Source organism: Nyctereutes procyonoides, unplaced genomic scaffold (assembly GCF_905146905.1).
Source record: "Nyctereutes procyonoides isolate TBG_1078 unplaced genomic scaffold, NYPRO_anot_genome, whole genome shotgun sequence".
Taxonomy (NCBI): domain Eukaryota; kingdom Metazoa; phylum Chordata; class Mammalia; order Carnivora; family Canidae; genus Nyctereutes; species Nyctereutes procyonoides.
In genome coordinates this window covers 51,586,657-51,603,488 of record NW_026575047.1, presented here as the reverse complement: position 1 = coordinate 51,603,488, position 16,832 = coordinate 51,586,657, and the positions used below count along the sequence as shown (strand labels likewise).

At 41.0% G+C, this 16,832-nt stretch overlaps 1 protein-coding gene across 3 annotated transcripts in view; it reads left to right on the top strand.

Annotated features, from left to right (window-relative positions):
* Positions 1-16,832, top strand: part of CERS3 (ceramide synthase 3) — a 109,660-nt gene that overhangs the window by 61,091 nt on the left and 31,737 nt on the right. For all 3 annotated transcript variants that reach the window (XM_055326100.1, XM_055326102.1, XM_055326101.1), the window contains one exon: positions 314-420. In XM_055326100.1, coding sequence (XP_055182075.1) covers positions 314-420 — 107 coding nt within the window. The remainder of the gene's footprint in view (positions 1-313; positions 421-16,832) is intronic.

Sequence of the window (16,832 nt, the reverse complement as noted above, 5' to 3'; positions counted from 1 at the left end):
GTGAAGGACAGCAGTAACATTATAGTCATTTTTAACATACCTTTTTTAAAAATTCTATTATGGAAAATTTCAAACATATGACAAAGAGAAGTGCGTAAGAGACCCAGTGGGCCCATCCTCCAGCTTGAATAATTGTCAGGATAGCCAGTCTCATTTCATCAATTTCTTCATTCACCCCTCCCTACCACCCCCTACACACAAACCATTTTGAACCAAATCTCAGACATCATGTAATTTCATTTATAAATATTTAATTTAAGAAGTTTATTCTAATATCACCGAATCTGAATGTGATTGCTTTCTTTGTTTTTAGTCTGCTAAGATGTTTTCTTATGCCGGATGGAAGCAAACCTGTAACACCCTGTTTTTCATCTTCTCTACCATATTTTTCATCAGCCGCCTCATTATCTTTCCCTTCTGGTGAGTAGACAAGGGGCTGTGCCATGCCTTTGGTCACTGTGCTGAGGGGGCCTTGGTACATCATTGAAGTCAGAGAGTTGCCCTCTCTTACACTGATATGCAGTTGTTTGTGCCAAGTTCAATTGGAGAAAATAACAAGAGAGGGCCATTTTTATGAATAATTTAAATAAAACCTTCCAATATGGAAAAGGCTTATGATAAAAGGAGATGGAAAATGTGTAACCCAGTGGGTAAGCAACAACTCTTACTCTATGTCTTGTTTCATGAATGTGGATCTTTATTTGTGTTTAACAGCTTTTCCAGTTATTAATTGAAATGTCATTGGCCAATCATCAACTCTTTGAAAGAAAGGCATGTTCTATGTTAAAGATACAGTGATTGTAGCCACCATTAATTGAATGCCAGACACTGGATTGTATATCTTTGTATATCTTGGCTCCAGTCTATAACAACTAATCACAAATATAGGTGTTATCATTCCTCCTTCACAGATGAGGAAACTGATACTGATTTCATTTTCCATCGTCATGCATCTAGATGATGGTCTGGATATCCTTTTAATATTGGTTGGCTCTTAATCAGCCTGTTGATTTCATTTAGCCAAGGGCTGGCAATGAAGAACCTATATTTTGTCTCCTCTGACAGTCATCCCTTTGGCAAACATAATTTTTCCATGTGTTGATTAACTGGATGAAGTGTGAGGAAATCTTTGGTTTTTTGGAAGAAAGAACTTATAACGAACCATTATCTGGGGCTGGTCTAAGAGTTTCAGATCCTCTCAATAGAAAAGTAGTGTTGGTATTGCTAAAGATCCTGAGTCTCAGGGGAAAAAGATAAAGACCCAGTTTCCAGACCTGACTCCTAGTGAGTAGACGGCACCCTTGACTATGCCCCCAGGGAAATTTGATCAGAGAAGTCAGTGGATGCTGCCCTTCCGATGGAAGCCAGCTACATCTTTCAACCAAGACCAATGTCTTCTTTAGACATTTACTGGAGAGGAGCAGCAGAGTGTAATGATTAAGTTCATGGATGCAAGTCAAGCCTAGATCAAATCCTGACACTAGACTTAACTACCTGTATAATCTTGGACATGCTGGATCATTGCCCTGTGTCTCAGTTTCCTCATCTGTAAAATGAAAATAATTGTTGTCACAAGGCTTAAATGAAGCAATACATAGGAAATAATTTAGAAGAGTGTCTGGAACAGAGTAAGGACTCAGCAAATGCCAGCTACATTTATTAAAGTTATTAATAAGTCTCCAAGAATTTGAAGTTTAATCTAGAATCAAATCTGAGACACGGTTAAAATACTCTCCTTGGTTGATGAATCACATTATCCCCACTTTTGCTTTGTTTGAGCAAATTTGTTTATGAAAATGTAATAGTAATTATTGATAGAATAAGTACTGACATTCAGGTAATAGTTGAGTTGTGGTTTTTCAGTGTGACTTTTATGATGCTATGAATCCAGCATTTGCCAATTGACAGCCTCTTATATTCCAAAAGCACTGTGTGTTCTGATTATCTGTTGCTACATTATAAACCATCTGAAAACTTAATGGCTTAAGATAGTGTTGAACAAAGATTTTTTTTTAATAAAGAGCTATAGAATAGCTATTTTCAGCTTTAAGGGCTACATATGGTCTGTGTCACCTATTATTCTTTTCTTTGTTTTGTTTCTTTTACAACCCTTTAAAAATGTACCAAACCCAGCTGAGTTCCCAGGCTGTAGAAAAACTGATTGCAGGCCAGATTTTATCACCAGGCCTTTTTGCAGACCTCTCTCTTAAAACAACAACATTTATTGATTATTATTATTATGGCTTATGGTTGTGGGAGTTGACTGGTCTCAGCAAGATGATGGTTTTCACATAGGGTCTCTGATGTGGTTAGTCAGATGTGGCCAGAGTTGAAATATTCTTGAATACTTCCTCACTCCACATATAAAATCAACTACTTGATGCTGATTGTTGGTTGAGTCCTTAGCTGGGCCTGTCAGCTGGAATACCTACATGTGGCCTCACCTCCCCATAGTATGGCAGCTGGATTGCAAGGGTGAGCAGCTCATAAGAGAGCTAGGCAGATGCTATGTCTCCTTTTATAACTCACCTGCAGAAGTCACATCATGCCACTTCCAACCTCATTTTCTTCATTGGATCCAGGTGACTAAGGCTAGCTCATAGTTGAGGGAAGCAAAATTAGACTCCATTTCTCCACAGGAGTAGTTTCAAAGAATTCATGGGCAGATTTTAAAAACATACACCATGGAAGCTCTCAGTCCAGGGAGCTCTCTGAGAAGCTTCACAGTTTTGCTGCTGTGGTTGGCTTTTGATTTAGCAATGGAGGCTGTTAACCTCAGACATTCCCATGATGTCTTAAATCAACAAGCAAGCTTACTCTTGCCCAGAAAGCAACCAAACATCGTTGGGGTTGAGTGATTGTGGGGGTGATGTGTTACTTTCCCACACACCCTCGGCTCTAAAAATCCTAGATTTAAGAAGGCATTCTCTTGCCAGCATTTCTGGATTTCAAGAAGAATGAGTTGCATGCATTTGGCACTTTCTTGATCTTGATACTTCACTGAATTCACCAGCCCACTGCAGAGGGCAGCCAATACCACTGTTTGCTGTCCTCGGGGAGTTGGATTGCAAATAAACCAGTATTAACAGACTTGACTGTAAAAATTTTTTTTGCTGGTAAAAATTTTTCTGCGCTGACGTTGACTAGTCTTCATTGTTTGGAAGGTTGAGGAAAGTCTCACCAAGCTATTGGAAGTTTGAGAGATTGATTCTTCATGGTTTTTGAAAGAATCCGTTGCAGTGTATTACCCTGGCTTAAATAGTGTTCCCATCTGCTTGACTGTTACACAGTCATCTCGTGGTGTCATAGAGGAAAAGTCAGTTCCTCGTTAGCCTGGCTCCAACCATCTGTCTAAAATGAGAAAGCATAGATTCATTTTTCAAGGATATTTTGTTAGTTCAGTTTTAGGGAGAATTTACTACGGACCAAACAATATGCAGATGATAGACCTATTTCAAGATTCAGACATTTTTGAGGTGCCAGGGAGGCAGCTAGTCATCCTCACAACTGCTTTTGTTGAGCATTTTGTGGTAAGATGAAGGGTCGAGTAGGGAGAACAATGACCCATCTGAAATTTATCTGGAAACTTTGAGAGAAGGAATCAGAACCAGTACATTACTCTGGCCTTTCCCTTTCTTTTGCATTCCTTTCATTTTCCCAAGTCTCAAGCATATTTGCTTTTCTCTGATGAGTTTCTTTTGTGTTGATACAACTGTGTCCCCTCTTCTCTCCTTCTGCTTTTTTCAGGAATCTTATTTAGCCAATTCTCAATCAGTGTCAGCAAGTGGCAATTGCATGTTTTGTTTTGTTTTTTATAACACCGTTTCTCTCAACATCAGGCAGGAATTCCAATTGGCCTTGTCCAAATTACTTTCATCTACTTGCCTAGTTACCTAATTTGTTTGCATTTTTATCCAAAAGCATTTAAATCTCAGGGCTTATATATATATGTTTTACACAGTATTCCCAACTGTTGTTTTTAAAATAATGACTTCTATTCTTTTGAGTTATTGGATGTATCTATTTGAATATTACTTCCAGGAAATCACTAGACTAAAGACCTTCCGAGCTCAGGTAGACAGGTAGACACCTCCCCTGACCCTTCACAATTTCCTCCATAAGCAACAAGGACAGTTAACAATTTAGTGCAGGCTGATCGGCTGAAAGAAAGGAGCACTCTGTCTCAACTGAAGCTTACAGGTGGTGGTGCTGGTTCACTGCTTCATTTCTTGAACTCACTGCAGCCAGATGTTGTGAGGAATACACCAGATGAATGAGACATAGTGCCTACCCTGCAGAAGGAGTGCATAAGGGCAGTAGAAGAGATCTTTGTATCAACCACCTTACCTATGTACTTGAAGATTATTAATACTGACCTGTGTTTTGGATGTTCAAAAAAAATGTCCAACTGTGAATAATATTCAAATAAGGAACTTCCTTACCTCCAAGGGTATATATGTTGGTGGTAACTTTATATTCCCCACCACTGGTTCATTGGATTTCACTTTCGATAATTTGACTCTCACTGGCATAGAAAAACAGTACCCTGGGAAGCCTCAGGTGAGAAGGAATTCTGTGGGTGATGTGACCATGTAACTATTTGGAATGGCTATCAAAGGAGAGCAGTTTTAATAAAAGACAAGACAAACCTAGAAGCATACAAGCAGTACTCTTAGCTGGCACTCATCAGAGAGGAACAAGAGTAGGGACACAAAGGACCTTTCATCCTCATAAGGCCTGGAGCCTGGGTTCTGAATAAGTCAAGGGCAGAGCATGGGTGCAATGGTGCCATGGTGGGCTTCCATGCCCTTATGGGACTGTGCAGTGCCCTTGGCACAGCCACCAGAGGAGTGGAAGTCACTCGTGAGAGTGACTCTGTTGAAGCTGGGACCACTCCCTTGAGCCACCACTGCAGATGTGTATCTCAGAACTAGACTTTCCAGTTACACGTCTTTCAAAGGAGACAATGAATTTCATTGCCTGTGTTTGTTCAATGTCTCATTCAACAGTGTGCCCTCACAGGAGCACCTTCCTGGACCCCACCTGCTCGGCTCTTCTGCTGTTCATAAATGTATAAAGGACAGGTCCAACGATCACTCTTCTTCAAATCATAATGCTTTAGGATAAGGGAACTTACACAAATTTTAGCCCAACCCTTTTATTCATTTATTTATTTGGAAATAATTTCAAATGTATAGGATAATTTCACATATATTACAAAGAACTTGAATTTTCCCCTTTACCCAGATTTACTAGTTAGTATTGTGCCCTGTTTGCTTTCTCGTTCCTGTTCTCCTTCCCTTCTCTCTTATTCCTTTCACTCTATCTCAACACACACACATTCGCATGCACACACGCACACACACATATGCAGATATGTATCTACATTTTTTTTCTGAATCATTTGAAAGTTGCAAACATCATGTCCTTTTAGCCTTAAGTTCTTCAGTGCATATTTCCTAAGAACAAGGAGACTTGCAGAATCACAGTATTTTTGTCAATTTCTGGAAATGTAGTAATCTACCACCCGTGTTTCAGTTCTGTCCATTGTTATGCTAACACCTTTATTGCTTTTTTTCCCTCCTACTGTATCACATTTTGCCTTCAGTTGTCATTCACCTAGGGCAGTTCCTTACCCCTTCTGTGTCCCATGTCATCAGCACTGTTGAAGCATTTAGACTCCCTATTTATGTTCCAGGTAAGAAGTTGAGATATTTCCAGGGTCACACAGCTAGTTAAGAAACAACTAAGACTAGAAACTAAGACTAAGACTATAAACATTTGAAACACAGAACAGATATGTTTCAAATTAAATTACTAAATCAGACGACTAAAAGCAGGCATAATTTGCCTTCCCTAAATTTATGAAATATTCAACTACACAGTCACTTTGAAATATAAGACATCCCTGAAATATAAAGTAGGCAATTACTCACCAGTAGAGCCAGTATTTGTAATCCTGAAAAGGCTTAATGCTCATACCTGCAATTAGCGAGAGAAAAGGACCTTCAAATTCCAGTTTTCATTAGGAAAATAGAACTTTTGGTGGCTGCCTTATCTTAAGCCCAGCAAAACCAACTACTGTTTATACCGACCGTGTGATTTTTCAAACCACTGAAAGTCCAGTGATTGCTAGAGTGAATATGGGAAAGTAAACCAAAGAGGGAAGAGGCCGAAGTTTGCAATGCAGGGGCCTGGTCCTAGTGCATCCGTTTGGATGAAAGGCCAGTGGACGGAGCAGAGTGGCTCCAGGAATTCAGAAGCACAGCAGTCTCTGAGCATCCTCTGTGAAGGAAGAACCCCATGTTGCCCAGAAAGTAAACCTGTTTTTGTGTGCATCTGTGCATGTAGCTACGCACGTGACACACGTGTTTGGGACACAATTGACAGGGACAGATGTGTTCATTTTTCCTCTTCCTATTCTTTTAGCAAAGAAGAATGATCCCCTCTGTCCTCCCACACAGAACATTCTGGGCAGTACAGGGTCCCCACTTCTCCAGAGCTCCTCTCCCTCTGCTGCGTGACTTCCCCCTCCTTTCGCTAAGCAGAAACTCCAGGTAGCTCAGCCCCAGGCTCCCCTGGCTGTTGCTCTCACTGTCATGTTAATGTAAGCCCCTCTGCAGTAGGAAGGGGTGGATGGAAAAGTTGTCATCAGACCTCTTGTTATTACAACTACCATTTTTTTCCAGTGCTTTCTGTATGCAAAGCTCTTCCCACCTGTCAACTCGTTTAACCCTCGCAACAGTTTGATGAGGGGAGTGGTGGTGTTTTCATTTTACAAAAGAAATGGATGCCCAGAGAGGTTATGTCACTTGCTGCAGACCACAGGGGAGCCATGACCCTAATCTAGCAGGCTCCAGAGCCTATGCCTTTACTCTCTCTGTGGTAGCTTGGCTCTCCTTGGAGGCATTTGCATTTTAATGGTGATCTCTTCCATTTTTAGGATTCTACAGTTTACAAAGCTGGTGGTATGTTCTTCTGGAGCCTTCCCAGTCACAGAGGCAGGGTGACTTCCACCCTGTCCAAGGACCTGGAGGCTTAATGACGTGTGTAGGTTACGAGGCAAGAAAAGTGGCCTCAGACCGGGACCTAGGTCAGGTATATCACTCCCCTTTCCAAAACCAGCAAAGCTTCCCAATGCCATGACTTGCAAAGCCAACAGGAGATGCCTCCATTCATCTCTGCACCCACATCTTACACGGCCCCTCCCTGCCAATCCTCTCCCATAAGCTACACTGCTCTTCTCTTAGCTCTTGATTTTCCACATGCCTCCCACCTCATACATGTGGTCTCTTCCAACCAGAACCCTCTTTGCTGTTTCTTCCCTTGAACTGGAAAAATAGGGAAATCTCAGTTCAGTTAAAACTCTGCATTACCCACCCCCTTGTTTTTGTTTTTGTTTTTTATCTTTCCATGAATCACAATGAGTTAATTACATGTTTAGGTCACTATTCACATTCTCTGGTAGAATATGCAAGGGAGAATCTTTCAAATATTTCCCTTGCTACCTTTGACATTGACAAATTCCTAATAGGGGACCTACTAGGAAGTGAGGCTCTGGAACAGGTGAAGGGAGGCCATAGGCATGAAGATGTCATGGCTGCTGCCTTGGGAAAGCCTGCCAACAAGTAAAGAGTGAACTTGTAGGGAGCGCCTGGGTGGTTCAGTGGTTGAGCATCTGCCTTGGGCTCAGGGCATAATCCTGGGGTCCTGGGATCAAGTCCTGCATCCGGCTTTTCACAGGGAGCCTGCTTCCCCTCTGCCTATGTCTCTGCCTCTCTCTGTGTGTCTCTCATGAATAAATAAATAATATCTTTTTTAAAAAAAGAGTGAACTTGTAGGAGCAACTATTACCACAAGGCAGGTTGAATCCAGCCAAATGCTCTCAAGGAGTTGGTATTGGGGGCAGGGTAGGGGGCATGAAAGGAATGCTATACATTCAGAGGTGCTCAGAATAGCATGGAGATTTTTGTTGTAGAGGTGCCCATGCTTGAGTGAAGAGAATTTTAACTGAAAAGAAGAAGGGTACTATAGACTGAGAGAGTACAGAATAAGGCACACAAGTGCCTGAGAATCCAGCAAATCAGAATGGCAGAGGCTTTTATGTACATTAAATCCCTGTGAATGCAGGCACAAGAATATGAGCCTTACTGCTTCAGGGATTTGGGTCAATTTTATTCATCACTATATTCCTGGCTCCTATGAAGTGCCCGGTAGCACTTTGGTAGGTCTTCAATGAACCTTTATTGAATGAATAAGGTACATAATCATTGCTCCCACTTTACAATTGGGAAAATGCACAGAGAAATGGATCAAGGTTATATAGAACCAGGCTTTTAAGTGGGAGAGCCAATATATTGGCTCTCTCTTGGGAGAGCCAAGAAAATACGGGAAAATAGATTTTATAATGGTGTAGGTGAGAAAGGCCCTTTAAAGCATAACATAGAGGCTACCTAGAAAGACAAAAACTGATAAATTTGGTCACAAAAATATTTTAGAAATTGGTTTGCCAAAAAAAATCATTAACAAGGTTGAAAGAATCAGACTACATGGTGATACTTAATATCACCAATAATGTTGTTATGCTTGATATGTAAATAGCATTTATGAATCAATAGAAAAAGTAAACATCCCAATAGAAAAATAGATATCATAAAGAAGCAGTTCACAAAAGTATAAATCAAAATAACCAAGTAAAAAAAATATATATGAACATATATATTTACTTCACAAGAAATAAAAATGTAAATATAAACAGCATGATGTTCTTTTAGATAGAGGTTGACAAAGTACAATGTTGGTCAAAATCTAAGGAAGCTGGTACTCTAATACACTAGGTATAAAATAATAAATTGGTATGGTCTTGCTAAAAAGCAGTCCAGCAATGTATTCTAAATGTAAAGTGAGTATACTTTTTGATTAAGGATTTCACCTATTCTAAGAAAATATCAAAAATCAAATGTCTTTACAATCTTATAGCATTCTCTATAACATAATGAAAATTTGGAAACCAATATCTATCAATAAGGGATTAAATACGTTATGATATCCATAAACAAATTTTCTATTACATAGGATGGCATATAGGGGTTGGTCAACTCTGGCTCACAGACCAAATCCAGCCCACTGACTATTTTTGTTTATAAAGTTTTACTGGCATACATCCACATCCACTAACTGATGTATTTCTATGGCTGCTTTCACAAGATGGTGGCAGAGTATTTGCAACAGAAACCAAATGGCCCAGAGGCCTGAAATATTTATTATCCATTCCTTTACAAAAATGTTTGCTGATCCCTGACACATAGATACATTCATTGACATGGAAAGCTCTCTGTATCATATTAAGTCATAAAAGCAGGGTAGAAAATCACATGCATAGTGTGTCTCTGTTCTATAAAATCATGTGGTAACAGGGAATGAGCAAAAAAAGAAAAAAAGGAAAAGGACCTTAAAGACTTAAAGAATGTATTTTTAGGAGGGATGACTTCAGTTATTTTTACCAAAACATACTGGGTTACGTGTGAGTTGTGAGACTTTAGGTGATTTTTACTTAACTTCTTTGTATTTTTCCATAACTCCAAAGTGTCTAAAGGTGATTTGCATAAGTAAAATGGATAAGTGGCTACTATTTCTGTTTTATAGAGATGTTATAAATTCTTATAATTTTGGACAGTAGTTTGGCAAAGTCTTAACAGTTTTTAATACACACCTTGAATTTATATACTCAAGTGCACTTTGAAACAGTCCTTTCACATTTTGGAACCTGCATTTCTAAAGAAATAGCCTGGGGGAGGGGCAAGACGGCGGAAGAGTAGGGACCCCAAATCACCTGTCCCCACCAAATTACCTAGATAACCTTCAAATCATCCTGAAAATCTACGAATTCGGCCTGAGATTTAAAGAGAGAACAGCTGGAATGCTACAGTGAGAAGAGTTCAGCTTCTATCAAGGTAGGAAGATGGGGAAAAAGAAATAAAGAAACAAAAGGCCTCCAAGGGGGAGGGGCCCCGCGAGGAGCCAGGCTGAGGCCGGGGCGAGTGTCCCCAGGACAGGAGAGCCCCGTCCCGGAGAAGCAGGTGCTGCACCAACCTTCCCGGGCGAAAAGGTGCCTGCAGGGAGTTGGAGCAGGACCCAGGAGGGCGGGGATGCCCTCGGGCTCCCTGGGACACTAACAGACACCTGCGCCCCGGGAGAGTGCGCCGAGCTCCCTAAGGGCTGCAGCACGCACGGCGGGACCCGGGAGCAGCTCGGAGGGGCTCGGGAGCGGCTCCAGGGAGGGAGCTGCGGGGCGGGAGCGCGAATCCAACAGTGCAGGCCCCGGAGCACAGGGCGCCGGGACACAGCTCAGGATCCGGCCTCCCCCGGGACAGGCAGAGGCCGGGAGGGTCCAGGACAGCAAGGAGGCTCCTGCCCCGAGCTGAGCAGATCAGCGGCCCCGCCCCGGAGCCTCCAGGCCCTGCGGACGGAGAGCCCCGTAGTTATTGCGGAGGCTGAAGCCAGGGCTCCAGAGCTGGCCCCGCCACTGGGGTTGTTCCTCCTGGGGCCTCATGGGGCAAACAACCCCCATGGAGCCTTGCACCAGGCAGGGGCAGAGCAGCTCCCCCAAGTGCTAACACCTGAAAATCAGCACAACAGTCCCCACCCCCAGAAGACCAGCTAGACGGACAATTTCCAGGGGAAGTCAAGGGATTTAAAGTCTACAGAATCAGAAGATACTCCCCCGTGGTTTGTTTTTGTTTTTGTTTTTGTTTTTGTTTTTTTTTATTTCTGATTGCTTCCCCCACCCTTTTTTTCCCTTTCTTTTTCTTTCTCTTTTTCTTCTCTCTTTTTTCTTTTTTCTTCCCTTTTTGTTTTTTCTTTTTCTCTTTTCTTTCCTTCTTTCTCTCTTTTTCTCCTTTTCCCAATACAACTTGTTTTTGGCCACTCTGCACTGAGCAAAATGACTAGAAGGAAAACCTCACCTCAAAAGAAAGACTCAGAAACAGTCCTCTCTCCCACAGAGTTACAAAATCTGGATTACAATTCAATGTCAGAAAGCCAATTCGGAAGCACTATTATACAGCTACTGGTGGCTCTAGAAAAAAGCATAAAGGACTCAAGAGACTTCATGACTGCAGAATTTAGATCCAATCAGGCAGAAATTAAAAATCAATTGAATGAGATGCAATCCAAACTAGAAGTCCTAACGACGAGGGTTAACGAGGTGGAAGAACAAGTGAGTGACATAGAAGACAAATTGATGGCAAAGAGAGAAACTGAGGAAAAAAGAGACAAACAATTAAAAGACCATGAAGATAGATTAAGGGAAATAAACGACAGCCTGAGGAAGCAAAAGCTACGTTTAATTGGGGTTCCCGAGGGCGCCAAAAGGGCCAGAGGGCCAGAATATGTATTTGAACAAATCATAGGTGAAAACTTTCCTAATCTGGGAAGGGAAACAGGAATTCAGATCCAGAAAATAGAGAGATCCCCCCCTAAAATCAATAAAAACCGTTCAACACCTGACATTTATTTTTTTTAATTTTTTTTAAATTTTTATTTATTTATGATAGTCACAGAGAGAGAGAGGCAGAGACACAGGCAGAGGGAGAAGCAGGCTCCATGCACCGGGAACCCGATGTGGGATTCCATCCCGGGTCTCCAGGATCGCGCCCTGGGCCAAAGGCAGGCGCTAAACCGCTGCGCCACCTGGGGTTCCCCAACACCTGACATTTAATAGTTAAGCTTGCAAATTCCAAAGATAAAGAGAAGATCCTTAAAGCAGCAAGAGACAAGAAATCCCTGACTTTTATGGGGAGAAGTATTAGGGTAACAGCAGACCTCTCCAAAGAGACCTGGCAGGCCAGAAAGGGCTGGCAGGATATATTCAGGGTCCTAAATGAGAAGAACATGCAACCAAGAATACTTTATCCAGCAAGGCTCTCATTCAAAATGGAAGGAGAGATAAAGAGCTTCCAAGACAGGCAGGAACTGAAAGAATATGTGACCTCCAAACCAGCTCTGCAAGAAATTTTAAGGGGGACTCTTAAAATTCCCCTTTAAGAAGAAGTTCAGTGGAACAATCCACAAAAACAAGGACTGAATAGATATCATGATGGCCCTAAACTCATACCTTTCAATAGTAACTCTGAACGTGAATGGGCTTAATGACCCCATCAAAAGGCGCAGGGTTTCAGACTGGATAAAAAAGCAGGACCCATCTATTTGCTGTCTACAAGAGACTCATTTTAGACAGAAGGACACCTACAACCTGAAAATAAAAGGTTGGAGAACCATTTACCATTCCTCAAAAGAAAGCAGGGGTAGCCATCCTTATATCAGATAAACTAAAATTTACCCCAAAGACTGTAGTGAGAGATGAAGAGGACACTATATCATACTTAAAGGATCTATCCAACAAGAGGACTTAACAATCCTCAATATATATGCCCCGAATGTGGGAGCTGCCAAATATTTAAATCAATTAATAACCAAAGTGAAGAAATACTTAGATAATAATACACTTATACTTGGTGACTTCAATCTAGCTCTTTCTATACTTGATAGGTCTTCTAAGCACAACATGTCCAAAAAAACGAGAGCTTTAAATGATACACAGGACCAGATGGATTTCACAGATATCTACAGAACTTTACATCCAAACTCAACTGAATACACATTCTTCTCAAGTGCACATGGAACTTTCTCCAGAATAGACCACATACTGGGTCACAAATCAGGTCTGAACCGATACCAAAAGATTGGGATCGTCCCCTGCATATTCTCAGACCATAATGCCTTGAAATTAGAACTAAATCACAACAAGAAGTTTGGAAGGACCTCAAACACGTGGAGGTTAAGGACCATCCTGCTAAAAGATGAAAGGGTCAACCAGGAAATTAAGGAAGAATTAAAAAGATTCATGGAAAATAATGAGAATGAAGATACAACCGTTGAAAATCTTTGGGATGCAGCAAAAGCAGTCCTAAGGGGGAAATACATCGCAATACAAGCATCCATTCAAAAACTGGAAAGAACTCAAATACAAAAGCTAACCTTACACCTAAAGGAACTAGAGAAAAAACAGCAAATAGATCCTACACCCAGCAGAAGAAGATAGTTAATAAAGATTCAAGCAGAACTCAACGAAATCGAGACCAGAACTGGAACAGATCAACAGAACCAGGAGTTGGTTCTTTGAAAGAATTAATAAGATAGATAAAACATTAGCCAGCCTTATTAAAAAGTAGAGAGAGAAGACTCAAATTAATAATATCATGAATGAGGAAGGAGAGATCACTACCAACACCAAGGAAATAAAAACGATTTTAAAAAGATATTATGAACAGCTCTACACCAATAAATTAGGCAATCTAGAAGAAATGGACGCATTCCTGGAAAGCCACAAACTACCAAAACTGGAACAGGAAGAAATAGAAAACCTGAACAGGCCAATAACCAGGGAGGAAATTGAAGCAGTCATCAAAAACCTCCCAAGACACAAGAGTCCAGGGCCAGATGGCTTCCCAGGGGAATTCTATCAAACGTTTAAAGAAGAAACCATACCTATTCTACTAAAGCTGTTTGGAAAGATAGAAAGAGATGGAGTACTTCCAAACTCGTTCTATGAGGCCAGCATCCCCTTAATTCCAAAACCAGACAAAGACTCCACCAAAAAGGAGAATTATAGACCAATATCCCTGATGAACATGGATGCAAAAATTCTCAACAAGATACTAGCCAGTAGGATCCAACAGTACATTAAGAAAATTATTCACCATGACCAAGTAGGATTTATCCCCGGGACACAAGGCTGGTTCAACACTCATAAAACAATCAATGTGATTCATCATATCAGCAAGAGAAAAACCAAGAACCATATGATCCTCTCATTAGATGCAGAGAAAGCATTTGACAAAATACAGCATCCATTCCTGATCAAAACTCTTCAGAGTGTAGGGATAGAGGGAACATTCCTCAACATCTTAAAAGCCATCTAGGAAAAGCCCATAGCAAATATCATTCTCAATGGGGAAGCACTGGGAGCCTTTCCCCTAAGATCAGGAACAAGACAGGGATGTCCACTCTCACCACTGCTATTCAACATAGTACTGGAAGACCTAGCCTCAGCAATCAGACAACAAAAAGACATTAAAGGCATTCAAATTGGCAAAGAAGAAGTCAAACTCTCCCTCTTCGCCAATGACATGATACTCTACATAGAAAACCCAAAAGCCTCCACCCCAAGATTGCTAGAATTCATACAGCAGTTTGGTAGCGTGACAGGATACAAAATCAATGCCCAGAAATCAGTGGCATTTCTATACACTAATAATGAGACTGAAGAAAGAGAAATTAAGGAGTCAATCCCATTTACAATTGCACCCAAAAGCATAAGATACCTGGGAATAAACCTAGCCAAAGAGGTAAAGGATCTATACTCTAAAAACTACAGAACACTTCTGAAAGAAATTGAGGAAGACACAAAGAGATGGAAAAATATTCCATGCTCATGAATTGGCAGAATTAATATTGTGAAAATGTCAATGTAACCCAGGGCAATTTACACGTTTCATGCAATCCCTATCAAAATACCATGGACTCTCTTCAGAGAGTTAGAACAAATTATTTTAAGATTTGTGTGGAATCAGAAAAGACCCCGAACAGCCAGGGGAATTTTAAAAAAGAAAACCATATCTGGGGGCATCACAATGCCAGATTTCAGGTTGTACTACAAAGCAGTGATCATCAAGACAGTGTGGTACTGGCACAAAAACAGACGCATAGATCAATGGAACAGAATAGAGAATCCAGAAGTGGACCCTGAACTTTATGGTCAACTAATATTCGATAAAGGAGGAAAGACTATCCATTGGAAGAAAGACAGTCTCTTCAATAAATGGTGCTGGGAAAATTGGACATCCACATGCAGAAGAATGAAACTAGACCACTCTCTTTCACCATACACAAAGATAAACTCAAAATGGATGAAAGATCTAAATGTGAGACAAGATTCCATCAAAATCCTAGAGGCGAACACAGGCAACACCCTTTTTGAACTCAGCCACAGTAACTTCTTGCAAGATACATCCACGAAGGCAAAAGAAACAAAAGCAAAAATGAACTATTGGGACTTCATCAAGATAAGAAGCTTTTGCACAGCAAAGGATACAGTCAACAAAACTAAAAGACAACCTACAGAATGGGAGAAGATATTTGCAAATGACGTATCAGATAAAGGGCTAGTTTCCAAGATCTATAAAGAACTTATTAAACTCAACAGCAAAGAAACAAACAATCCAATCATGAAATGGGCAAAAGACATGAACAGAAATCTCACAGAGGAAGACATAGACATGGCCAACACGCACATGAGAAAATGCTCTGCATCACTTGCCATCAGGGAAATACAAATCAAAACCACAATGAGATACCTCCTCACACCAGTGAGAATGGGGAAAATTAACAAGGCAGGAAACCACAAATGTTGGAGAGGATGCAGAGAAAAGGGAACCCTCTTACACTGTTGGTGGGAATGTGAACTGGTGCAGCCACTCTGGAAAACTGTGTGGAGGTTCCTCAAAGAGTTAAAAATAGACCTGCCCTATGACCCAGCAATTGCACTGCTGGGGATTTACCCCAAAGATACAGATGCAGTGAAACGCCGGGACACCTGCACCCCGATGTTTCTAGCAGCAATGTCCACAATAGCCAAACTGTGGAAGGAGCCTCGGTGTCCATCGAAAGATGAATGGATAAAGAAGATGTGGTTTATGTCTACAATGGAATATTACTCAGCCATTAGAAACGACAAATACCCACCATTTGCTTCAATGTAGATGGAACTGGAGGGTATTATGCTGAGTGAAGTAAGTCAATCGGAGAAGGACAAATTTATATGGTCTCTTTCATTTGGGGAATATAAATAATAGTGAAAGGGAATATAAGGGAAGGGAGAAGAAATGTGTAGGAAATATCAGAAAGGGAGACAGAACATAAAGACTCCTAAATCTGGGAAATGAACTAGGGGTGGTGGAAGGGGAGGAGGGCGGGGGGTGGGGGTGAATGGGTGATGGGCACTGAGGGGGGCACTTGACGGGATGAGCACTGGGTGTTATTCTGTATGTTGGTAAATTGAACACCAATAAAAAATAAATTTATTAAAAAAATAAAATAAAATAAATATGTTTGAAAAAAAAGAAAGAAAGAAATAGCCTTCCATTTGGGCAAGACTACATACACTGAGGTGTTCAAGCAGTGTAATATATTTTAGATTCCAAGCTAAGTGGAGCTGAACATAAAAATCCCGCACAAGTGCTATTTTGACTACAGTGGCAGATATCTTGGCAGGTCAACTGCAAGTACAGGTGAGGATGGGGAAGAGCCAGCATCCTTACATGTTGCTGGTGGGAATACAAAGCAGCCACTCTGGAGTGCAGCTTGTCAGTTTCTTAAAGCTAAACGTATCTTTACGGTATGAGACCCAACCATTCCACCCCTGTGTATTTGCCCTTGAGAAATAAAAAGTTATGGTAACAGAAAACCTGTATGTGAATAGCAATCCTGTTCATAATTGTAATTGTGAAAAACGGAAGACAATGGGAATGCTCTCTGAAGGGTGAATACATCCATAGAGTGGGCTACTACTCAGTAATAAAGAGGACAAATCTATTGGTTTCCGCAATAACTTGGAGGACTCTTAAAGGCACTATGTTGCATGAAAGAAGGCAGTCTCCGAAGCTGACACACTGTATGACCCCATTTATAATTAATGACCTTCTTGAAAACACAAAATAAAATAGCAGATGAGGGTTTGCCAAGTTCTAGGCATGGGGGAAAGAGTAGAACTC